General features: G+C 40.0%; 1 protein-coding gene across 3 annotated transcripts in view; it reads left to right on the top strand.

Moving 5' to 3' along the window:
- Positions 1-25,354, top strand: part of PDE5A (phosphodiesterase 5A) — a 137,234-nt gene that overhangs the window by 46,204 nt on the left and 65,676 nt on the right. For 2 of the 3 annotated variants that reach the window (XM_065633984.1, XM_065633983.1), the window contains exon 1: positions 24,657-24,978. In XM_065633984.1, the coding sequence (XP_065490056.1) occupies positions 24,875-24,978 (104 nt within the window). In that variant the 5' untranslated portion in view covers positions 24,657-24,874. Of the gene's footprint in view, positions 1-16,457; positions 16,561-24,656; positions 24,979-25,354 lie in introns of those variants that run through there. The other variant, XM_065633985.1, reaches the window with a different exon arrangement.

The raw sequence follows: 25,354 nt of genomic DNA, 5'->3' as shown, positions 1-25,354 counted from the left end.
CTGGCATGCATATTGCTTACATAAAAATATGGCATTGTTTAAAAAAGAGAAAAATTTAGAGAGAGCTTATATAAGATATCCACTTTTTAAAAAGCAGTGATTCCTTAGAGATTTTTTTTAAAATGATGGTATTTCATAGGCCACAAAGACAAATCTGCTTTTCAAAATGCAGAGAACCATCAAGTAAAATCAAATTTACAATTGTATATGAGGGAATCCTCATATTTGTAGCACTAAAACATAAAATGAAACAATATTGGAATTAACTGTTGAAAAATCCTTTAAATATGTGCTTACATAAACTTGGTAGTGTATTCACTTTGAGGTCGTTATCTCCTGTTTCTATTTAGAGAAGGTCAAAGCTGAGGTTCAGCAGGAATCCAGAAACTTTTAAGACAAAGATGAATGAACATCCAGGGCGTGTTTTCTCAAACTACATTAGAGTTGCTCTGTAACTATATCCATCCAGAGCATGCAGTAACATCCAGAAGTCAAGAATGGGTGATTGTACTTTGGACTACGCAATCAGCCCTGAAATAACACAGAGGTTAGTATCTCACTGACTTAAAATTGATACCTGGTCTATGACCACGTAGAAACTCTTCCTAACGAATGCTAATGAAATTTTCATTAGTAGGGAATTTCTTACATGGAGCTTAGTGTGCAGAGCTTGGATGCTGTAGCAGAGGGAATCGGGAGTACTCAGTGCTACCAAGGGGGATTGCAAGGGCATTAGCAGGTGAAGAAGGCCCATAAGCATCATAATTTTGTTTGTACTTTAGAGGAGCTAACCTAGCCTCTCGTTCCAGCACCTGTAACACAAATGGCACAAAAGGAAACTATACAATAAGGAGCAGCAGTGGTGGTGTCGGTTCCTTGTGGCACAAGCCAGGCACTACAGAGAAACGGTGCCTGGAAGTGACAGGGTAACCAAGACACAGAGTATTTTCTGGCCCTAAGATGACATCTACCTGTATTGGTGCTGAAGTGGCTATATATGCCATCAAAATAGTTAGAAGCCAGTCTGGACATATTTCCAATTCTAGAAATTGCTTTTAAACATACATTATTTGCATGAATCAACAAATTAGTACACTTTTCAGCTGCATGATCCACTTACTGAGTTTTCTTAGATGTCCCTGATATTTCTTATCATTCTGTGGTCCTGACTAACTTAAATAGCTTACTAGAACCCACCATATGATAATTTTGGGGGTTTGCTACTTTGTTTACAACTATTGTTTCATTCAATTTATCACAAATAAATTTAAGATTCCCTTGCTCCTAAATTACCTCCAAAACACTTTATATACATTGGCCAAAACCAATATTTAGCTCATCAGATTGTCTTTCTTGCTAATTAAAAACAAACAAACAAAAAACCCCAAACCACCCTGAATTATTTCATAACTCTGCAATGTGACTTTGAGCTTTAATACAATACAAAAGAACCAGCACCTTCCAAAGCATTCACTAAAATTTTGTGTCTCCCTTTTGAGTGACCAACTTGGATTAGAACAATCAGCACCCAGATTGCCAAAGATGTCAAAATTCTTAAGTGTTGTCAAAAGAAGGTGTAGATCTCCACCATTCCTGAAAATAAGAAACTATTCACCTCAAACTGAAATCACAAAATCTGGGAACAGTAACTTTCATAGACATTTCTCACAATGTGATGCTGATTTTTAGTGCCTGTGTTTAACACACACAGATTGACAGAGCCCCACTTTGCAAGGTGTATTTATTTGGGCATTACGTATAAAGAGTATCTTTATATGCACACTTAATGTTTGTCTTTGCCTTTTTAAAACTTTTACAGTGGCTCTTTAAATGTGACTTAGACTTTTCCACATTTGCCAGACTCATCTCAGGGTCTACATTAATAAATTCAAAAATACTGGTTGCCATTTCAAAAGAAAACTCCATTGAAGGAGAAAAAAATCTCTTTGACAATTCTAGGATGGCCATTTTCAAAATGCACTTAGGATTCAGGCTGGCTAGAGGGCTCGCCCAATACTTTTATACTGCAGTTCAAGGGGAAATTGTTCAGCATCTGGAACCGTTTAGTTTTTACTAAGTGTTTTCTACTGAGCACTAAGATTATCTTATCTGTCTTTATTACCTCCGTGTGATGTATATATATGTGTTTCAATAAGGTTATCATTTAGTGGGATTACTATATTCACATAATTGCATCAAGTGACCATTTTAGACACAGTTCCTTGGCATTTGATCAGTTTCCTGAAAAGAGGGGTAGGTCTTTGATTTCAGGCCTAAAGAGGGTCACTGGAGGGTGATCCCAAAGATGCTGAACATTTATTTCAGTAGAACTGATGATCAGGACATCTCAAAAATAAATGTTTAGGTGAAGAACTCAGCTAGTAAGGTCCCTGGCTCCTAAGTGCTATGCACCTCCTGGGAGGTACTGAGACCCTCCAGCTGCCCCTGTGCTTAATGGGAGCTGAGGATGTTCAGTATTTTGCATTACATTTAACTGCATAATCTCAAGGATAAGAGAACATCTGTCACCCAATAACAGCAAACACCATCTGGTTTTGTATCCCTATATTCCTACTTACTTGAACAAATGAAGCTCAAGTGACACTGGGCACTGCTTCAAAGAAAAAACAAAGTGTATTTACACTTGTTACTTTGCCCTTTCATACATTTTGAACAGCTATAATGAAAGGCTTTGCCTACAAAAGCCTTCATTAGAATAATTCACTATTTGTACGTTTTCTGCTGTCCTTTCAGAATTATGTCATTTTTCTCTAACCAACTCGTGGAAGAGACCCAAACTAGTTATGAAATAACTCACCTCTCATTACTCCTGGCCTTAGCCAGTAGCCTATTTCTTTTTAAAAGATAATATCAGGCATCCTTCTTGATCTTTTCAGCTCCTGCCCTGAAGAAGAAAGGCTGGTCCAGCCTTCTGCTTCTCTTTTCTGGTGCTAAAACAAAAGAACTGCAAGAGCAGCACAGTATCAGGCCAAAAATCTTTTCCATAAGACTAAACTAGACCGCTGGAATTTCACCAACAGAAATTTACACTTGAGTTGGTTTGAACACTTTGTACTGCTCATAATTCACAGTGACTTCTTATTAATATTTTTAATGTCTGGAGGAAAATGAAATTATACTTTACTGCACTGTGGAGTTAATTTTTAAAGATTTTCAAATTATCTGACTAGATTATCGTTCCTCTTCTGGCTTTTGGCTATGGCTGTTCCTTCTGTCACTTGATTAAACAGATAGCAGAGCATATGCCCTGGTCTAAAGTAGGAAATGGTTCTCTAGGAAGTTTTGGGAAATTCATCATCACTACTGCAATGTACTCTAAAGGCAGTTATTCATAACAATTGATGCTATGCTTTCCAAATTTAGCTCTCCAGAGTCTGATGTGCTGAACGGCCCCAGAAGAATACTTGACTTGAAAAGCAAACTTAGGAATAGCGGTAGAAAAGGATGCTTAAGTAGGCCAAGTGAAACAAACATAAACACAGCTCTGAGAAGTAAGAGGAAATTAGTGGAGAACTAGAACAGCTTATATAAATCTAGAAAGGCAAAAATATGTTTATTTGGAATCTTGGAATTCAAAGTCAATTTGTATCCAGTATCTGGTTGAACTCTTCAGTCAACATTTTACAATGTTTGTCATTTTCTATATAATATGTACACATTTTATTACAGTTTATAGAAATATCTGTTTCCTTAAATATGTTGAGAGGCAAGTTCTGTAGATATCAGTTAGGTTTTTGTACACAGTTGACCCACAACATCAACACACACCTTCAAACAATAAGGTATGTCATTTGAAATGCCTACAAGCTCATAGATGAAGTTACAGCTTTAAAACAACTAGCATTTCTAAAGCCCCCAAAGTCTTCATCCAAACAGCTGAATTCCACACTTGCATCTCTATTCTCGCCATAAAACTGAAAAGTGACCTCCCAAGGTAATGTTTAGCATTATTTATTATATGTCTTACAACAGCACTTGAGAACCTGCATGATGTTGCCACTGTATTTAGAACTGTGAAATATCTGAAATACGAGGCTGTCTTGTAGATTTAGATTGTTAGCTCTTAGGGGGCAGGGTAGAGGTAGGAGGAGAAATAAGATCTGAGAGATGAAATGTTAGAAACCAGCTCTATTGACTTCCAATATAGTGCACTACACAACAGAATACGCTGACTCTTCATTTATCATGAAAACTATAACAGCCTTTGAAGTGAGACTTACATATTTCTCAGTCATTCCTTAAAATTCTCTTCTAAATCACTAAAAGAAAGCTTTGTATCTCTTTGCTAACTGAAAATAAGAATTTGTGAAAATTGCCCATGAAAATTTGTGAAAATTCCCCATCTGTAATAGTCTCAAATATTTTGCTGCCATGGGCCCAGCATTCAAACACAGACACTGCAGTGTTTTTCTGGTTTTATCTGCACTGCACACTGTAGTATAGCACAGACTTCATTGAGCTAGTTCTAACCACACTGCCTCAGCTGCTGAAAGCACGATTCTTATTAGTGCTGACATCAGTGCAAGCTTATCTATCTCACTCTCCATCAGCCATATTACTACCATGCCTCTCAGAATGCCTTCTCGGCATTAAATTAAATTGTCAATTATATTGTAAATGAAATTGTTCTTTTTTTCTGGCCATCTTTGGTTTCAGAGAAGCCTTACTTCTCAAACAAACACTACAATAAGGCCTTGGAAAAGAAGACGTAGGGAGAAGCCACTTGCCTTCTTTTGACTTCAAATCAACTGGATGAAGAGGTTTTTGTCATGATCACACTTCTAGATTACCATCTCCTGACGTTGATATAATTTTACATGTAGTCAGGTCCTTAAAGCAGACATTTCAAAATAATCCATCTTAGTTCAAGTATTACTAAGAGTAGTTTGAGTTGCTATTTCATGAATAGCTATGGTATCCAATTTTAGGGATCAGTAACCTCTGCTGGAGGAAGGGCAAGTCTTGATGAGAAACTTTAACAGATCTGCACTGGGGGGCATTAACCAGATCAGCCCATTCAGCTGGAGCCTGACCAGGACCCAGCTCAGGAGCCTCACTGGCTGACAGACTGGCTGACACAAACAAGTCCTGCATCTGGGATGTGGAACAAGTCAGGAAAGTGTCCTTCTCCACAACACTGCGTGTAATAAGGCCTATTCCCCTAAGTAATTTTTTATCATTAGTCATTTCATTAGTATCGAATGCTTCAATTCAATCCACCACTTTCTGCTGTAAATTACCTATCCATTTCTCAGAGGAAATCATTTGAATGTAGTCACTTCTCAGGACAATGAAAGCCATGTGACAAGCAAAGGCATAACAAGTCTTCCACCAGGAATATGACCTGCCACACTATGGAAAGCCCTTAGGACACTTAAGGAAGGAGTACTAAGGTACTCTGATCCATTTTTTTCTCCGATAAAGTAAAAGTGGAGTTTACCATCTCCCCTTTTAAAAGGCAGAAACCCAGCTGATAGACCAGGAGGCCATGGTTTGTCCCACAAGACTAAAATTGGCAAAAAGCCTGACCACTGTAGCTACTTCCCATAACCTTAATCACAGATTAAGATTATTAAATAATGGCAAATATTTTAGTGTCTGGAGCTGACACAACCAAAGCTAAACACTGTCTGCTCTACCTTGCCAAACAACGTACCTGTGAGTACCCACCAGCACCCTCCACTGCTGCACAGCAACTGCTGTGTATTCCTGTGCTGAATCTGTGCCACATGGAGCTTTTTAGTGGGTCTTTTTTCCTAAAAAGAAAATTTTCCCTGAAAATTTTTCCTAATTGAGTTTCTGGAAGGAATTATAGGTGGGTGTTTTTTTTCTTTTAATAGAAGACAAGTTCCAAAGTGACTATTTTATTCTTACAGCATTGAAAGGAGTTTGAAGTTTCCCTAATAACTGAGTACTTTATAGTAGTTTGCAAAAACTTTTGATATATATATATTAGTTTTTCCAGTCTGGTTGGATAAAAGACTTAAGGAGTCTTTCAGGGATCACATGCAATAGAATCCACTCAGTGGCAGAGACTCCGGCCATGACGTAACAGACTTCGTTCCCCTGCTGTTTATAACTGATACAGAACAAACCCCTTTCTCTCTTTCTATGATCTCTCTTGTACTCTTTTACATTTCCTGCTGTCACCTACAGTACAGGAAATTAAAAAAGGAGACAAAATTCTTTCCTGTACGAGGCATAGGTGGATGGTAGACTTTTGTCTTGGCCTGAAATGTCAAAGCAGGCAGTGAAATCCTTACTTCAGCAAAAGGAATAAACCCTTGTTTGGCCGTTTGCTGATTCCTAGATGATCTCTTAGAAAAGATAAATTGGTAACTTTCTCTATTTTCAGTCACTAACATACTTTCATATATCAAATTACTTCATACGTGGAAAGATAGTTAAAAAAGAGTGAGCAGTTCTCATCGTTTGGAAGGCAAGTGAAATGTAACCTATGACAAAGTAGATCTCATGTATTTATAGTGCATCTTCTGTCCAAATTCAGTTAGATGACAATGGCAGGCTGATGTTTCAAGTCTGTGTTCAATGTACTTCTCCATATGGGATTCTGAATATATATTGTGAATTGACCACATCTTTCTCATCTCCTCAGTAATACTATGACATTACACGTCTTTTTAAAATATTTTTTGAAGTGTTAATGAAGGAAAGCTCGCAATGCCTTTCTAATTAAAATAAATATTTCAGACCTGTTTTGCAGCTGAAATAATCTGAGACAAAAACAATTAAACAATGCATATTATTTCTCATGTTAACAGCTAAATTATGAACTATTTTGGTCAGGGACTATTTTTTATTTATTTATGTCCAGAAATAAATTAATAATTAGTTATAGCAAATAATAGATTACAACAAAAATTAGTTATAACAACTAGGAATGGTAGCAAAATAATCCTAGATCATTGACAGTGGTAGAAATGGAGATAAGGAATTTTGACTCTTTGCTATATCAAGCCACTAAAAATTAGCCAACTAGATAAAAATGGCAGAAAATCAGAAGGAAGGATAACTAAAACTCTATTTATATATGGGAGGAAATTACAATTCTGGGAGCCTTGCTCATTAAATTGAGAACTTGAGCCGCTAAGGTGCCCAGTGTCTTTCTCAGGTTCATAGCTCCAGCTTTCCATCCTCTTTCCACATGTATTAATATTTTATTGCTGGTCTCTGCACTCCAGCCATAGCCTAATTTGTGAGGTGGAAATTCTTCTTTTCCATGAAGAAGCCAATTAAAACAGAGGAGCAGGCCGAGTGAGAACAGAGTGCTCCTGGCCCGTGCTAAGCTCCCCACATGGCAGGAGAGGGGGGTCTGAGCACAGCCTCCCACTATCCCGGCAATGCAACCGTCAGGACAGAGCTGACGGGCAGGTCTCACAGCAGCCAGCGCTGTGCCCGTTGCACACCCGCTCAATCCCACCCGTGCACAGCAGAGCTCACTCTGGCTCTGACTCCAAGAGCAGCTCTGGCAGCTGTGGAAATTCAGGGTGAAGCACTTGTGCTGTGCAACCCAGCCATCTCTCTGCTGCAGCAGGGCTGACTGCCTGTGCATGCCTCTATCAACAAGTAACAGCCCCAAAATATCAAAGACTGTTTTTCCTCTCCAGACTGACTGTTGTTTTTTTCTCAAAACATGAGTCCATCTGCATCTTCCCAAGCTATGGACGCATGGAGACATTTGCGTCATATTGAAAAAGCAAGTGTGTTTGCTACTAATGGGAAGCTGGAATTGCCAAGAAAGAATTGTCAAGACCCTCTATTGTTTTCCTTTTTTATACCTGTTATTTCTAAGCAAAAATGACCTGATTATCCCCTCCTTGCCAATATAAATCTGAATTAAGCTCACAGAGTTATGGAGCATAAGGTCCTTCAAGCATCAGAAGAAATGTTCTTGAATCCAGGAGATATCTATTAACTTCATTTGATCATACAGATAACCTATATCTGCACTGAGCTCCTACTGAACATCACTGTACTTCCTGTGTGGCAGCAAAGTTCAGTGCTGATCGGGCTCATCCGCTATATTAGTCACTCTGATGTTCAGACTGATGGACAGTCCATGTATTCCTGTGACAGCACTCAGACAGAGAGAAGGCCATTTCTGTAAACTGTTGTGGTACACAAGCAGTAAAAATGTTATTTTAGAAGAAATCGAATCTGGTAGTGTAAGGAAAATAGTAACAGCTTTTAAAGAATATTACCAACGTGAAATAAACACATTACCAGCATCCAGATTTGGTGTTTCCTTACAGTTCTGATACAAATACCACTTCAGCTGCAAACTCCCAAAGAGGACAAAATGTCATTTTGGATAAGCTTCTACTTTTCCCTATATTGGCATAAATTTAGATAAAACCTAGTGAAATGAGGCATTCAAAAACAAAGTTCAGGGTAAAGAGAAGAATCTGACCCACTATATAAAGAGTTACTGTGCTTCTCAAATTTAGTTTTGCAGTAGTGATCAGACTATGATGGTGAAGTGGACAGCGAAGATGAACCCAGGTATCACTGCAGCCATTGCTCATCCTAAGACTGTGGTGTGTCTGCTGCATTACTGCATTTGGTGAGGTTAATGACAGACATGAATGTATGCATCATATCTTGTCATTGTCATAGAAATATGAAACAACGAGGCACTCTTTGCCATAAAATACCTTTCACAATTCGTCATTTTTTGATCATTGCAGTTAACTTAATTTACTTCAAGGAAGCTAGTAGGTAAAACATTTTGTTCCAGCTCTGCAAAAGATGTGGGACTTTCCTGAGAAAAACCAAGCCACACAATGACAACACTGTTCATTAAAAATACAAGATCTGCTATGCAGTGCAGTTTATGACTTATTCATTCTGTGTCAGGAAGGCCATTATTTCGATAATTGGGATGACAAGCTCTGGAAAAAAAAAAATCTCCTATCTAAATCTTTCAGATTTATTCTTAAAATACAGCAATAGTTCTTCATTATTTTTCCTTTTTCTTTGAAGGTTGCCTTTGGAAGCTGCAGCTCATCCTTAACTAGTAAAAGTGGTTTCCTTTCACACAAGGGAAATGTAGCATGAGATGTTCAAAATTAATGAGATGGGAATAAAAAGTAAACAAAATTTAAATATTTTTGCTTCTCAAGACCAAATTATCTTTTCAATCACGTATTTAAAATCTGATTTACACTTCCTAAACTAAGAACTTCTGGCACCATACTTGAAAATATAGACTTGTGGGAATAGAGTACAATTTCATAAGCATTGGTGTTTATCTTCAGAAGCTTCCAGATTAGTAAGTGAAATCACAGGTTTATCCATCCAAGGCAAATCTATAAAACCTTCCCTAGTATTGGCATTATGTAGTGATTTGGGATTAATCTAAGACAGCTATCTGGAGAGAGTCCAGTGCAGGGCAACGAAGATGATGAAAGGAGTGGAGCATCTCCCTTATGAGGAAAGGCTGAGGGAGCTGGGTCTCTTTAGTTTGGAGAAGAAGAGACTGAGGGGTGACCTCATTAATGTTTATAAATATATAAACGGTGAGTGTCATGAGGATGGAGCCAGGCTCTTCTCAGTGACAACCAACAGTAAGACAAGGGGTAATGGGTTCAAGCTGGAACACAAGAGGTTCCACTTAAATTTGAGAAGAAACTTCTTCTCAGTGAGGGTGACAGACACTGGAACAGGCTGCCCAGGGAGGTTGTGGAGTCTCCTTCTCTGGAGACATTCAAAACCCGCCTGGACGCCTTCCTGTGTAACCTCATCTGGGTGTTCCTGCTCCAGCAGGTGGATTGGACTAGATGATCTTTTGAGGTTCCTTCCAATCCCTAACATTCCATGATTCTGTGAAAGAAAACATCTTCCAACAGGAGTATCCTTGGTGTTCATAAGACCTCTGTCTTAAAATCACATTACCAAAATACTAGAAAGTTAGGGGAAGTGACAGATTTCCTCAGTGGGAGTCCTATCTCTGGACACCACTAGCTTTTTTCTCCCAGACATGATTACCCTGTGGGAGTCATATGAACTTTCTTTGAAGGCCACAATTTTTGCTTCAGAATGGCTCAGACTGTTCTGAGCTGCAAGTATTTTGAAAACAAAAGTAAGTTTCCACACAAGGTTAAAAATATGCACTGAGCCCTCTCCCACATCAGACTGCAGGAGCTGAATGCTACTATGCTATCAATACAGTCAGTATATTTTTCAGGAACAAAATATAAATATTGAGTTAGAACACTTAATATGAGTTTGCTAAGTACTTTTGCTTCCTTTCTTGGCCGTGGTTATGAGAAAGTGTTTGTTTAAATGTGGAGGAAAATGAATAGATTCCCCAGACTTCCCTCCTTTGCCAGCAAATACAGCACTCACTGTACATTGCATAACACGTGGTGAAAAGGGAAAAATTAGATTCTCGTCAAAATATTACACTTGTTGTCTATCACTAGTTTGGTTTTGTTTTTTCCTATAAATGTACACTGAGGGACACCTCAGTTTCCACTAACTTCTGTATGGACAGGTTTAGACCTTAGGCATAATGAGAAAGGTCTCTGGTCTAAATTCTGTGCTCTTGTGCGCTGGCACTAATCCCAGGTAACTTTCCTGCCACTCTTACAGCAATGCTGAGGAGGAGCAGGGAGACCACAGCATTCTGTGGAACTGCCCTGAGGGTAAAAGCTCATGATGTGGAGGTTAGTCAACCACAGCAAATGTGCGGTATTGAGAAGAATACAAGGATGCCACTCCAGCCTCACACCTCTGCTGGGCTGCTGAGGTGCCCAACAGCAGCAATGAATTAGAGAAGCAGAGGCTGCAAAGCAGCCAGGCATAGGGAGTGCATTAAACCACAACTAGCAGAACATGCACTTAAGTAAATAGCATGTATGTGCTGCCTCAGGCTTTCTTCTTTCAATTAAATCTTCCGGTTAGTAGGAACTAAGCCCAACACCCATCTGGAGGCCACTTGGGAGCACGTGAGAAGTGAGATTTTTTATTCCAGTCACTTTCTAGTGGATCGTGCTGACAAAAGAAGGTCATTACTACTTTGATTACTGGCAAAATTGCAGTGGCCTGAGGGAGCCAAGGGATGGGAAGAGGCAGAGGACTCATCTAGGACAAGGAAATCTAAGTTGTTCAGGTGCATTTAAAAGCTCTTAGAAGACCAAGCCATGCACCATGCTCTGTGGATAAGGACCTCGACCCTAGCAGAGACAGATCAGTGTCTCTCACAAACACATCAGAACTAGTCTGTACAAATAAAGCAGAAAGGGCTTCTTTCCTTCATTTCTGGGATATACAACTTTCAAGAAGGAATTTTAATGCAATGTGCATATATTGTTTTCTGCCAGATCTACGAAGATGGACTTTATCCAGAGAATTCGATAAAAACAATAGTAAGATGAGTCTATGTATTAACTTCATATCCCTTTGCAATGAGTTTGTCTCTCATCTCTGTGTGTCAAGCATCTGTGAATGATTCTGCCAAAACTCTGGAAGCTGGCTAGGAACTACCAAGAGCAAGTGCAAGCATCTGTGCTCCAGATAGCACAGCTGTATGAGCGATGCTGCTCGTCTGCCTGCAGAGCACACCATGCCAGCTGTTTGACAGAACGAATTGGAAGGGAGATCACTAAGAGGCTCTCTGAGAGAGATTTTTTTCCTTTCACTCCTCTGCTTTTACACGTTGCTCATATTGCTCCAGTTTTATTCACTTTAATCTTACGAACATTAATAAAACAGCGAGTACTCCTCCCAGCACTGATTTTTTAAATAATTTCTTTAGGCAGTGAGCTTACAGTCTGCTACTTTGCCAGGGTCAGACAGCTCAGATTACACAGCCACCTTCCTGTATTAGCACCCAAGGATTTACATAGAAAGTTTCTATTCTACTTGGTAGTCAGTGAAAATCAACAAGGCCTGCAGCACAACCAGCTTTCCTGTAATGCCCTGTACTAAAGGGAACACTGTTGCTGTTTACACAAAGGTTTTTACCTTTAATGGTTTTCTTCAAATTGTTTCATTTCACTGTGTTGTACTTAGCTCCACTGACTGATCTGCTGTGCTGAGGATTCAAATATCAGTTATATTTGCCTTACTTTTGGAATAAAAACAGATCAACCTGAACCCAAACTGCCGTTTTTGTCAGCAAGAAAGAAAGCAAATACTAATAAAAGATTTTTCTCATCCTTTTGATGGACCTTTCTTCTGTGTTTACAGCTCTTTTTATTTGAGCTTCATGAACATTCGTGTGGGCAAAGTTGGGTTGGCATGAGCAGTACACAGAGTGAACTTCAGGCCTGTAACAGAGATTTGCTTACTCTGAATTAGAGCCTTGATTAAATAGAACACATTTTTGGCAGGCTCAGGTTGCCTTTTAAAGATCAAGGCACTCAGAAACAACACTGTATGAAACACAAAGGCCCAGTTCGTGTCCCAAGGACCTTTGCTCAGCAGCACAGACCTGTGAGCAGTGAGATCCAAAGGACAGAACCACTAGTGTGCATGTTAAGATAATGATGGTTCTCCATCACTATTAACTTGTGCTTCTAAATGTTATGAAAGAAGAGTTTTCTGAGGGAGATTTGAATACAAGAGGATGTTATGCTTTTACACCAGAGTGTAAGGTATTTTCAAGCACTGGTGATGATAAGAGTGCAAATGAAAAGGAATATTGTGAAATGTGATGAGAACACTAGAGATACCAGAAAATAACTTTACTTTTGACCTGTAAGTTGGAAGGGTATTTATAGGGTCATGGGCAATATGCAGAGGGACATTTCTCTGATTCCTTCCAAAAGAACCCCTAAAAATAGGAGGGCAAATGAAAGTTAGGCTATCTCCACACTGTTTTCTGAAGTAACAGATAAGAAATGTTTAAACTTCATCCTAGCAGAGGCAAAGACGCAAAAGAGCAAGTGGATTCCAGCCTGAAGCAGGAGGCCCACTTGTGCATATTTTTATTTGCATGTTGTGACTACCAGATTGTTAATTGAATTGCACTAACGCTGCAGACAGTGAAGAACCCGAGCAGGAGAGACCTCAGTTCCGAACACCTACCCAGGGCTGTACCGAGCTCCAGCTGAAGCTCCAGCACCGCGGGCTGTAGAGCTCTCTGCTGTGTGGATGCTGTCCCCTCCTAAAATGTTCAGTGACACCCTGACTCTCAATGAGGGCATTCACACTGTCTCTCTTTTCAATAGGGCTCTTATATTTTCATGATCTTCACACTATTTTGATATCTTTATCTTTCCATCAGATTTGCCTGATACTGGCTAGTGGATTTGAAGGATCCTGGAGTTAAAGGAACTGAAAGATATTCAAACACACAGATAAACACATAAACTGAAAGACATTTCACTCTTTTCTTTTCTTTTAACTTGTAGTAAGAGCTTCAGAAATTCTTTTATATTACTATTCATGAGCATAGCTCTTCAGAAACAGCAAGAATCGTGGAGGCGTGGACAAGGTGGGGAAAGAAGCAGCTCTATTTTTGAATGAGGGATGTTATTTCAACCTGAAGCTTCCCTGCTGAGATGTAAAGTGACCAAACTGTCCCAATGCTTTGAGCCACTCTGAATGAAAAACTGCCTGAACCTTCAGGGACAATTGTAGCAAGTAAGGACTGTTAGCAAACAAAAACAATACTACTATGCATGCTTCAGTTCTACGCTCAGCGGGGTTATATGCATGCTTAAGTTCTATGCTCAGCGGGGTTGTATCTATGTTAAAATCTACATTCTGCAAGTTTTTATGGCTGGGAAGCACTTCGGAGAACTTGCAGCATTCACTTTCAACTTTACTGTCTAGTTAAGGAATAACTTACATTGCTTTATTTTCTTCCCTTATTAGTAACTATAAGCACTATAGAATTCCAGTTCCTGTTCCTTGTGTTTACATATATATACATATTTATATCCTTTCTGTTATTCTCCATCCTAAATATTTGTCACTTTCCATTCTGAATAATTCATACTATAGCAAGAAATAGAATTACAAGATTAAAGCAATGGCAAAAATTGTTTTTTCCTGATAGTAATATTGAACTCCATGCATCAGTTGAACTGAAAATTAGTCCATATAAAATGAATATTTTTCAACCTCACTAAAAATTCAAAAACATCAAGAAGGTTGATTTGGGTTTTTTTTTCCATTTGCTGTTTTTTCTTTCATATGATTCTGTATTCTCTTATCTCCCCAAACTACTTTTAAATGGCAAAAAAGCTTGGTATTTTTAATCATACACAGAATGAGATAAAGAAATTAAGAGTCAACCACTAAATTACTAAAGGGAATAGCTGTATATACTAACAAAAATATTTTGCTGAAGAAAGAAATACTGGGAGGATAAATCAATTCATGTCTGAAAGACACTTCAACAGCAGATTGACAGAAGACATACATTTATCAAAAGAACTATTCTGGTCAATTATCAATAATGTGTTTCATTTATGCTAAAAGAACATACAGTAGCAAATGTTTCCTGATTTATCCTGGGCTTTCAGGACCTTAAAGTAGGAACTGAGGGAGAGATGCGGTTCAGGTAAGCCTGCGGTAGCTGTTTTCCTGTAAATACAGAATCCAATCCCATCAATACAAATTTAATCAGCAGTGTTTTTTCCTCACGAACTCCATAAAGTCAGTTGTCAAAGACAAAATAGGTATTGGCAGTTATCATCAAAATGTATACACTGCAAATTCAGATCACACAGTATGAATGAATGTGAAGTCTGTATAAATGTATTTGAAGTCCAGTACTGCCACAGTTTTCTGCATATGCTTTTTTCTGTTAATATCACTGTACTGGCAGCATTTACCATGTGCTCTAGATAGCCTAAAATTCTTATAAAACACAGAAGTCTCTCTTCTAGGTCTCTAACAAAGGGAGACAAGATGCCAGACAAAGGTCACATATAAAAATCCCACCTTTCAGTCCATTTTGCATGTCTGTCATCCGGTCTTGTACGGAAAGGAGAAAAATAGCAGGGGATGTGTACGTGTTCAGCGCAAGATGAACCGAGAAGCCAGGCCAGAGCCTGCAAGCACAGCCCGACTCGGCTGCCCTCACAGGCTGGCCCATGCCGTGTCACCCTTCATTTCTTCAAGTGTGCTCACGGTATTACTTGAGCAGCAGGAACACCACACAAACTTCTGTTTCCACATAACCATTTTACTTAGAAAATAAATAAAATTAAAACTAATTCAATAAGCTCAAATAAAAATTAAATGCTTTTTCTTCAGGTTTCTAAAAAGAGACCAGACTTTGCAGCCGGGAAGTGGGAATGTCAGGCACAGCCAGTAGCTTGCAAGCAGCTGGAAGGAGTTTTAGGCTCACGAAGAGTCTCCTTAATATTGTTTTTCCAAACTAGAACAAACAGTTTAGCAAAATTATGTGCTTATTTCCGTATCACTGTCCCTCTGTACCTAGCTCTTTCTGGCAGCTTTGTTCTCACACAGTCTGATTCTCCCCTGGCCCAAAATCTACATCGAAGGCCTTAAATGTGAGTTGCCACAACAGCTAACATGCAGGTACTTACCTCTTATTGGATGTGAGACTTTTTGCTTTTGAAGGATGAAAGCCACAGTTCACATTTTCATATTCTACCAAAATAAATTTATGCCTAAATTTTTCAAGTGAAAAATCCCAGGTAGCTGGTCACCGATGCTTAGCTGTGGCTTCCAGGAGTATTTACATCCAGCATTGCTGGCAGTCCCAAGGTATCTAACCATCTGTTTAAAGACATGAACAGAACCACCTGCATCCATATCGGTGTCTCATTCAGGTACTAAATCCTGTTATACTCCAGAACTGCCTATTGCCAAGCTCCTTCAGAAGATGCCTTTGAGCTTGGTCCTGCTCAGGGCAGAGCCAATTACCCATTTCAGGGCTGAGGGGCCAAGTTTCTCCTTCCCCACAAGCCAGCAGATCAGGCAGTCACCAATGAGGTACGTGCTGTTTTGAGACACTCACATTATCCATATGGAGCAAAGGCACAAAATGAAGCCTGCCACGTTCAAGAATCAGGTGATGCCACTTGCAGCCAGCAACACACTGTTGACGTAACTCTTTCTATCTCTCCAAGGACATGGTATAAGCTGCCAGAAGTAGCTGTGTAACCCCTATGGCTATGGAAAGCACAGGTAGATTAAAAATCAGCTCTGCTGTGGTTCCCTGGGGATTAGAAGACTAAATGAAATACTAAAAGCAAGTGACTCAACTGATGCAATTTTAGCTATGACAGAAACTTTTCCTATAGCCTAAGCCAAATCACATAATCTTTCTACTTGGTTATAGCCACCTGTAGTATAGGACCAGTGACAATTATTGCCACCCTCATGGATCTAATGGGAGGGCACTGATTAATAGAAAAGCTTTTAAGAGATGTGAATATTTGGGTTACAACAAAACTTGGTTTACTTTGTTATTTGTATTGGTTTTGCAGCAGCACGTGAAGTTCCAGTCATGCTAAATGCTGCTGAAACCCATGGCCATGGAGAACCCCTGCCTCAGAAACCTGACAGTGTGCAACCTGCCAGTGATGAAATGTAAGTAGCAATTTGAGAAATGGAGCACAAAGTATGAAAATATATGTAGCCGTGTCAGTTTGGACGTGGCATCTCTTGGATTACTCACTATTTTCCTGAGAAATACAGCTTAGCTTCTTCAGGAAGGCAGGGTAATACGGAGCCCAGGCTATCTGATGGGAGAGTCTAAAGATCCATTTCACTGAGTTGCTCTAAGAGTTTTCATCTTTTATTTACTAGACAGAAAGTAGTCACCTAGTATCAAAAGGTTTTGAAAGTTCCAGGTCCTCAGGTCAGCCAAAGCTTAAGGAAAACAAAAAATAATGAGGCAGCACGAACAGCCACTATGGAGAACATCTCTTCATCAGATTGCAGCTGATTTGGTATCAGCAATAGTACATTGTGAACAGACTCATTCAGTCTCCCTTGGCTGAGCAAATGTCTACACCACAGATGTCTTGAGAGATAGGCATGAAACCTGAAGGAGAAAATGGAAGGATCCTGAGTATGCCATAGGCCTCCAAAAAAATCACATGCGGACCAGAAATAGACCCACACTCATGTATAACGACCTCTTTTCAATCTGACTGTTCTCATACATTTTGTTCTTGATTATAATTAAAATGCCATACAAACCCAACATATTAGTTTAGCAATGCTGCACTTAGCCTTAGTTAGAAGCTAATATCTTACATATTTTCCTTGTTTGTTCAGAACAGTGAAGATTTTGAGGTTCTAACTTTAGGTTATAGTATCAATGTTACGCGTAAGTAATCTATCTATTCACCTTGTTTACTGTTTCATTTTCTGTTGATCTTTCACAATCATAGACTAATGCCTTACCAGAATAAGTCTGTGCATTCCTAAAAAGCCCTGAAATTTTTTTATGCCTGCTGCATAATACTTCAGTGATATATTCTGTGTTTACTTGCAGGGTCTGTATTGGACTTAGTAAAAACCTCCATTCCACTCTCTGCTTCTATAAACTTAAAAAAATATGTGACTATTTGATGACATACCTGCCCAAATAAGAGATACGTTTATGGTACAGCTTCCAGTACAAAGAAGTCCTGACTCCAGTTGTGGTCTTTAGAAAGTATAGCAATGATTTTCATTCATCCAGTAACACATATAGAATAGTAATGATGTTTGTTCTCATGGGTAAATCAGACCACAATTTTACTAAAGTATGTTTCCTCCTAATGGATCAGAAAGAGTTAATCTACTTAGTTAAGTACAGTGCAAGCCTGGTCAAACAAACACCTCATCTTTCAAAAATAACCTTCATATAGATCACTAGGAAATGTTCAACAGTTGAATTACTTCGGGATCTGGACAAGATCAAGCCTTCTATTACTCTAAGTAACAAATGTCAGTGAGAGAGTATAATTTTAGATTCATAAAATGCTTTAAAACTTTGGCACTAGCCAAATTTATTACTTTTATCTATTTATAGCAGGACCACATTGTGATACACATTTTCTGGGCACCTTAGACAGAGTACTGCAGATGCTTCACAGAGTTTCCAGGGCAATGACTAAACAGCAGTTTCACTCATTATGGTAAGATGGAAAACAATGAAATTAACTGCATATACGTGTTTGTGAATGTTATATCCTAGGTTATCAAGATTTCATATTGATAGTAAGAAACAGTGCTAGAAAGATTGACCAGCTCTGTACCACAAAAATATTCCTCATGTGATCTATTGAAGCAGAAACTCTGATGTTCACTACTAAGATTCCAAAATATCAGGAAGTATGACAATGCTTGTTTAACAGGTATTAACCCTAAACCACAGTAAGATAAAATTAAAAAGAACCAAATTAAGAAAAATACGTCTTGAAATCCCACATGAGTTTCCAAAGACAGAGGAGAAGCAAGCATTGTTCCATTATTTAATAAGGAAATTACAGATCATTTTGCCTGACATCAATGTCAGGAAAACTGATGGAAAGGCTGGTACAGGAAGCAATCAGTGTACAATTAAAGGATGATAGTACAATTAACGCCAGTCAACACAGAAAATTAGTTTTGTCAGGAAAAAAAAAAAACCAAAACCTTCCTATTTTCCCATGAGATTATGAATTAGTTGGATAAAGGAAACTTTCTGTAGGGCTTTGGCTCACAGCTTTACAGCATTTTTGGTAAAAACCCCAGAAATGTGTAATAGAGTGTGGGCCATATTAAATGGACCCAAACCATACTGAATGATCTGAGAAAAAAATATAAAATTATTGCTGGAAAAAAAGCTGCACATTACAAAAAGTTATAGAGTGATAAATAACGGGAAGAGCAGGTCATTAATGTAGACCAGCTAAGATCACTTAACAAGGTCTGGACTACGTTTTAACACAGAGAAGGCAAAGCTGTTCATTAAAAGAACAAAGAAAATTGGTCTTATGTCCAAGATGGAAAATGATTTTGTGAAAAGCAGTGACTCTGAAAAGTTCTCAGAGCAAAGTGTAAGCAAAGTTATTCTTATTATACAAGATGGGGAACAGCTGGTAGGAGTTGTTGGTGCTATCACATCTACCCCTCTGTGGTTTCAGAGAGATCACTACTGGAAAAATGTGCTGAAAAAAACATCTACAGGAAACCAAGTGCTTTTATTGAGAGAAATAATACTAATAATTTGTGATGATAAGGAGCCTTTAGAAACTCCAGTTGTTAGGTTAAAATGTGAGGCATTTAACAGAGAGTTATGATCTATGAATACAGAAATGAGAGAAATGAGAGGGTAGATCCCTTTCAAACCTATTGGAAAAAAAAAAAAAAATCCAAACCCAAACAATACGCTCCATACATGTTCCTGAAGACAGATAAATGCAAAGGAAAACCTGTAGAAATATTCAGCAGCAAGGAAAATTAACTGTATGAACCACATACTTGCGGATGTGTTGGATTCGAATCCCTATAGAAAACCAGTAGCCTTTCCAAAGCCTTGCATTAATGCTAAATTGTTGAGTGAGTTTCCACGGCCCTTTATTAGGGAAACATGAGGAGATCATTAAAAGAGTATTTCAAACTGCTGTGGATTTACTTGTTTTCCCCCACGAGAGTATTCCTCAGTGTCCCATTTCTGGCATGCTATGTTACGCAAATACAGCAGAGAACAGTGAGCTGTAATCCTGCTGCCCACTGTGCCAATGCTGGTCAGATCCTCAACAGATTTTGATATGTATCCTGCTCTCTTCTGCAGATACAGGTTTTATCTGCTGCAAAGCCTCAGGTGAAGCAGCATTATGTTTAATAAACACGAAAGAAAGAAAATAGCATAGACCTGCGTGGTGGTGGGAAAGATGCCTTTAGCTACACACTGGGACTACTCTACAAAACTGTCACTTGAGAATGCAGAGAGACTGAAGTCGTGAATTGAATTAAATTCTGGATCCATTGACATGGGTGAAAGCTATTGCACTACTGCACTGGAGTCAGGATTCTCCTCCTCAGACATGCTTAAGCAGCATGGTCCAAATTGCAAGGATATGTATTGGATTGATATAGTCCATCACTGAGCCTTCCTTCTACCAACAACCACAATTAAGAAAAAAAGCCTCTTATAATTTGACTTAATAATTATTAATATCTGTAAGTCTAAGTACAAAACCAATATTTAAATTCAAAATCACAATTATTTGTAAAAGTACTAATAAGAGCAGTGGCTAATTGAAAATAACTAACTAGCCAGCAGTTGCTAAAAAGCTCTTTAAAAATAAGCTATGTATCATGTAGATAAAAAAGGGTTTGTTACGCACTTGAGAAGGGCCTGGAATGAGAGCTGGCCTGCGCAAGTTCCTATTTAAACTCTGCCAAACCCTATGTATACATTAAAAGAGATAACAGGTTGATCACAGCTTCAGTTTTCAGCATCAGAAGCCCTTAAGGGGCTGCTGAATTCAACTGCAGATGGACCGCATGGGTGCACAGTTAGAGGGGATTGCAGCCCATACGAACCAGCCAATGCATTGCATTCGTTGTTATCCCACATGATATAACCATGGCATAATCTTCCTACTTAGATCAGGGCTGCGTCTGCACCTTCACTGAAGATGTGGTTCTAGTGTGTAGGCACCAGAAGCTCTAGCTAGCCAAACTAGTAATGGTGCTGAGAAGCCCACCTACCACTTCGCCTACCTGCATCACACCCAGTTGTTTCCCAGACCTACGGTTGAGAGAGAGAAAGACTTTGTAACAGTCTTTAAATTTATCCTGCGACTTCCAATAGAAAGTAGAAGAGATTAAAATCTGAACAACTCAAATTCGAAATTACATTTTTCAGGAGATAGACAGTATTTTCCAGACAAATGTCTGTGGATTACAAACAACTTTGAGAAGCTGCTGCTTTCCTGAGGTTAACAATAAATTTGCGTGGTACTTTGATTGACGCAAATGCTCAATCACATTCAAATCAAAACAGGAGGAAGCTCCTATTTTACATGGCTTCCTGTAGGACATATGCAATGTTATCCCAGAGGAGAAGGCAGGTTATACAATAAGTGAGCAGCTCTGCAAAGCTATGTTTATTTGCGAAGCATTTCCAGTAATTATTTGGAAAGGACTGAGAGAATAAACTGATAAGACAGTCTCAGGATTTCACACTTTCATCACTAAAGCAACAATTAGATTTTAAATGAATTGGATTCTGGTTGCTATTTCATCCTCTTAAAGCAAATGGAACGGAATGGAAAAGAAATGGAAACTTGGTTTACTAATGTTATGATTCTCCCACTGCGTGTGGGTTTGCATGTGTGTCTAGAAGTGCTGGCTAATAAAGAAGCAGAATAGTTTCCCTTATCATATTCTAGCCTCGCTGGCAACACAGTACAGCCCTAAACTTGTTTTCGGAGCCAAAATGGACCAACTATTTTCCAGGTTGAAGGAAGAGCCAATTCTCACTTCTTAGCAAAGCTAAACTCTGCTCCAATTCATCTAACAAGTAAGTCAAATTAGTCACGATGGTGACATTTGAAACCTTATTTTCTTCTCTTTTAACGGGAAACAATATAGAAATAAATTACTTTCAAATAATTTTAAATATAGAGTTATTTGAGCATAAAATATCACATTAACACTTGTTCTCTGGTTACATATTTCCATATTTCTTCTTGCTAATTGTCATGAGTTAGCAGCATTTATAATTTATGTGCCTTGACATAAATAAAAGAGCCTCATGTTTCTTATCTCCTTACATGACAATATTTTCAAAACACAGAAATGAAGGGCTCCAGCTAAAAAGCCTTTCTGTCAACCAGTCCTGCTATAGAATGGCCTTCTCCTGCAAAAGCATCCTGGCTTCTGTACTGAGCTCTCAAGCATACTGCTTTGCCACAAGCAGCTTTTAAACTTGAACTAGACGTATTTATTTGCATGTCATTACTACAAATCCTTTTCAGGATTATAGCTACTGCACACCAATCCTGTCATCTGAGTTCTGGAAATAGACTGGAAAACTGGGCGTGAGCTAAGATACATGAAACCTTTTCAGAGCACTTTGGAAGCCAAAATTATAGAAGACTTTTTCCACTTTTACCATTCACTTCTTTGTTATCCTTGGCCTTCATCCCCTCCTGTCACCTCAAAAATGAAAACAGCATGTTGATTATTATTCATGGAAATTCATCAGATATGGAGAAACTATCCCCCTTTTCCCCCCAACTGTTCCATTTCTATTTCTTCTGGGAAAGACTATGCTATTCTTTGCTTGGGTAGCAGTCTTTTGACCTGCTATTTTGCTGTTGAATTCAGAGGAAGATGGTAATTTGCATTGGCTTTACCGATTTGTATCTGTAGGCTAAATAATGATGCGGCTGTCAACCCCGAGCAAAGTGCTCAGTGCTGCTGCACTGCCCCCCTACCTCTTCCTTTGGGACATGGCCATGTCCCCCCTGGCCCAGCCCGGGCAGCTGAGCATGGCAGCGGCAGCTTCACCCAAAGGTCCCAGTACCTTAAGGCACTAAGTAGAGGGATGCTGCAAGCTTCTCAGCTAGCCTAATATTTAACATCACTTGTTTACAGTGCTCAGCACAAGATCTGTTCTTGACTGGGGCTTATTGGATGTTACTAGAGTATAAATGCTTATTTCTGTTAGTGCTACTCCTAGTTACATGAAATGAGATGTTATGTATTGCAGCTGACATAATTTCATTGGCTATTACCTTGTTATTCTCCTACGAGACAGAGAGAAAACCCTATCTTACTTTTTAAATACCAGTAATTAAATTATATATTTGAATGAATCCTTTTGTAAACAAACTCTTTCTGCCTCTTTACAAAAAAGATATTTCCTTGTGTTTGGTCATTCTTGTTTTTTCCTATCTAGATCACCTCTGATAATTCTGCAATTGCTTTTTGAGATGGGATGAGCAGCATTATGATCAGTATTCCATAAGAGACCATGCAGGGTGTGGCATTTTAGATATTTATGAAATCTACATTTTATAATAGTATATTTTACACTTCCGTTGTACTTCTCAAGCATTCTAAGATAGTGTTATTTTACAAAAGCTTTGCCTAGCTTAGAAGCTTTTATTGCCACACCTAGTGTAGCCTCAAAACCTTTTTGCTGAATCAGTTAATTTAGAAATCTATGAATTACATGACACATTTATTTTTTTTCTAATGTATTACACTTTCCAGTTTTTGACACTGAACGTCAACTTCATTTATTGCCATGTTGTCTGTTTATGCAGTTTGCTGGGTAGTTCTGTATTTCCTCACTGACAGACTTCTCTTTGCCCTGAATAGTGGTTTGACTCTTAGAGCAAGTCTTTAACTGGTTTATACTTTATCTTCATATTCGCTCTTTGATCACCATGCACATTTCTCCTGAGATTCCTTTTATAGGAGAGTAATGTTCAGGTAAAAACTCCCCTTTCTGTGTGCCTTGTGTTACACACAAACTCTTATAGCCCAAAGACACACATGTCCAAGCAAGTGTTATGCACAGGTATGACACAAAGGCACAGAAAACTTTTACCCCAAGCTCATGGACAGGGTCTTAATCATTTCACTGTGAAGTTCCTGCTGCTGTCCTTTCTCATGCTGCAGAATCCCACCTCTCCTGCCAGGAGCTGGAGTTGAGTCTCTATAAGCACTGCAAAAAACCTGCAAAGGCGTATGGCACGTCTGCTCTTTTTGAAGTGCAGCACCTTGCACATACTGAAAGGGGTTTAAGAGTGGCAGAAAACATTTTATATATTTCTCAATTGATTACATGGCAGAATAATTTTAAAGCCCTTCTATATCCTTTTCCATAGAAACATGCTGCTATTTGTTATACATATCTTGCCCTCAAAGACACTGCATGCAACAACACAGGAAATCATGTACGTGCATCCTTGTGCGAGGTCTTTTGTAACTGCAGATTATAAATTATTACAAATGTGTGAACATGTGTATCTTAGAATGGAACTACAAGAAAGTGATGTGCCTTAACCACAATTTCAATCCCAGCTGTCTAATATTAGAGAAAACAGGAGCTGTGAGTCTGGAGCATCTTCAAAGGCAGGCTCTGTTTGGTAAAAGTCTAAAATGAATGTAAAAGCCTCACTGTAGGCATGAAGGATTGAAAAGCCAGGGCTTTAGCACTCGTATTTAGGCTCAGGTCTATCAAAGATTATAAATTCACACCCAACAGTGAAATACTCCAAAGTGGCATCTGATACACCGCTTTTCGAAGCAGGCTGAAAGAGGCCACACCTTGAAAAGCAAGTAACTGTGAAGGCGGGGGGGGGGAGGGAAACCCCTTTGACAGCCTCCAGGAGAACAATTTACTTTTTCATCGGTTTTCTTTTTTTCCCCAGCCCCGCGGGGACTGCCTGGGCCAACCAATTCAGGTCAGTCTCGGCACAGAACAGCCGCGCACACAAACGCCTCCTTCTGCCTCCCGCCTCGGCCGCCGAGCGCCGGGGCGCGGATCGCAACCGCCGCAGCCGGGAGCTCCCGCCGGTGCCACAGCCACGGCCCCGGCGATCCCCGGCCCGGCGATCCCCGGCCCGGCGTTCGGCGGCTGGGAGGGGTGGGGCGGGGCGGGGCACGGCAGCCCCCCAGGGCGCTGCGGGGCCGCGGCGGAGGTGGAGCCGGTTGCCCGCTGCGGGACGCGCGGCCGGGCCGGAGATGCGCTGAGGTGCCGCCCGCGCGGCGCTGGGGCCGGATACGGGTTTCCTGCCGGCCTCACACCTGGGAGCGGGGCGAAGGCAGGGGAGTGGGGACCGGCCCCCCGGTGCGCCGAGGGGATCGGCAGGAGGAGAGCCGGGACGGGGGGGAATCGACAACAACAGCCCCGGCGGCGGCAGGAGGAGGCAGAGCGGCTGCGGGAGCGGCGGCGCGGAGCATGGAGCGCAGCTGCCACCCCCCGCCGGAGCAGGAAGCGGTGGAAGCGTGGCTGGACGATCATTGCGACTTTACCCGCTCTTACTTTGTTAGGAAAGCTACAAGGTAAGACCGGAGCGGTGGCGAATAGAGGCAGATCTTTTCTTCCCAGCAAAAGGTCGCTCTTCCATTTGCCTTTGCTGCCTCCAAAGAAAATAAAATTTTTAAAAAGCGGTCCCCCCACCCCCACCCTGGAAAGAGCAAAAACTGAAACCAACAAGCAGCAGCGCTGTTCCTCTGCCACCGAAGTTCCCAGGCAGGCGCTTCTCCGCGGAGCGCTTTCTGCTCCCGCGTTCTTCCTCCAGCCCGCGGCCGCTTGGCCGCCCCTCCAGAGCGCTCGCAGTTTATGAAGCTGTCCCGGGCTCCGAGCTCGCTGCCCTGGCCTTTTATTTCTTTATTTTGTGTTCTCGCTGGTTTAAAACAGACATAGTCATCTTCTCCT

The sequence above is a fragment of the Caloenas nicobarica genome, chromosome 4 (genome assembly GCF_036013445.1).
Source record: "Caloenas nicobarica isolate bCalNic1 chromosome 4, bCalNic1.hap1, whole genome shotgun sequence".
Lineage (NCBI taxonomy): Eukaryota > Metazoa > Chordata > Aves > Columbiformes > Columbidae > Caloenas > Caloenas nicobarica.
The sequence above is the reverse complement of the archived record's forward strand: the minus strand, read 5'-3'. Positions and strand labels throughout refer to the sequence as shown.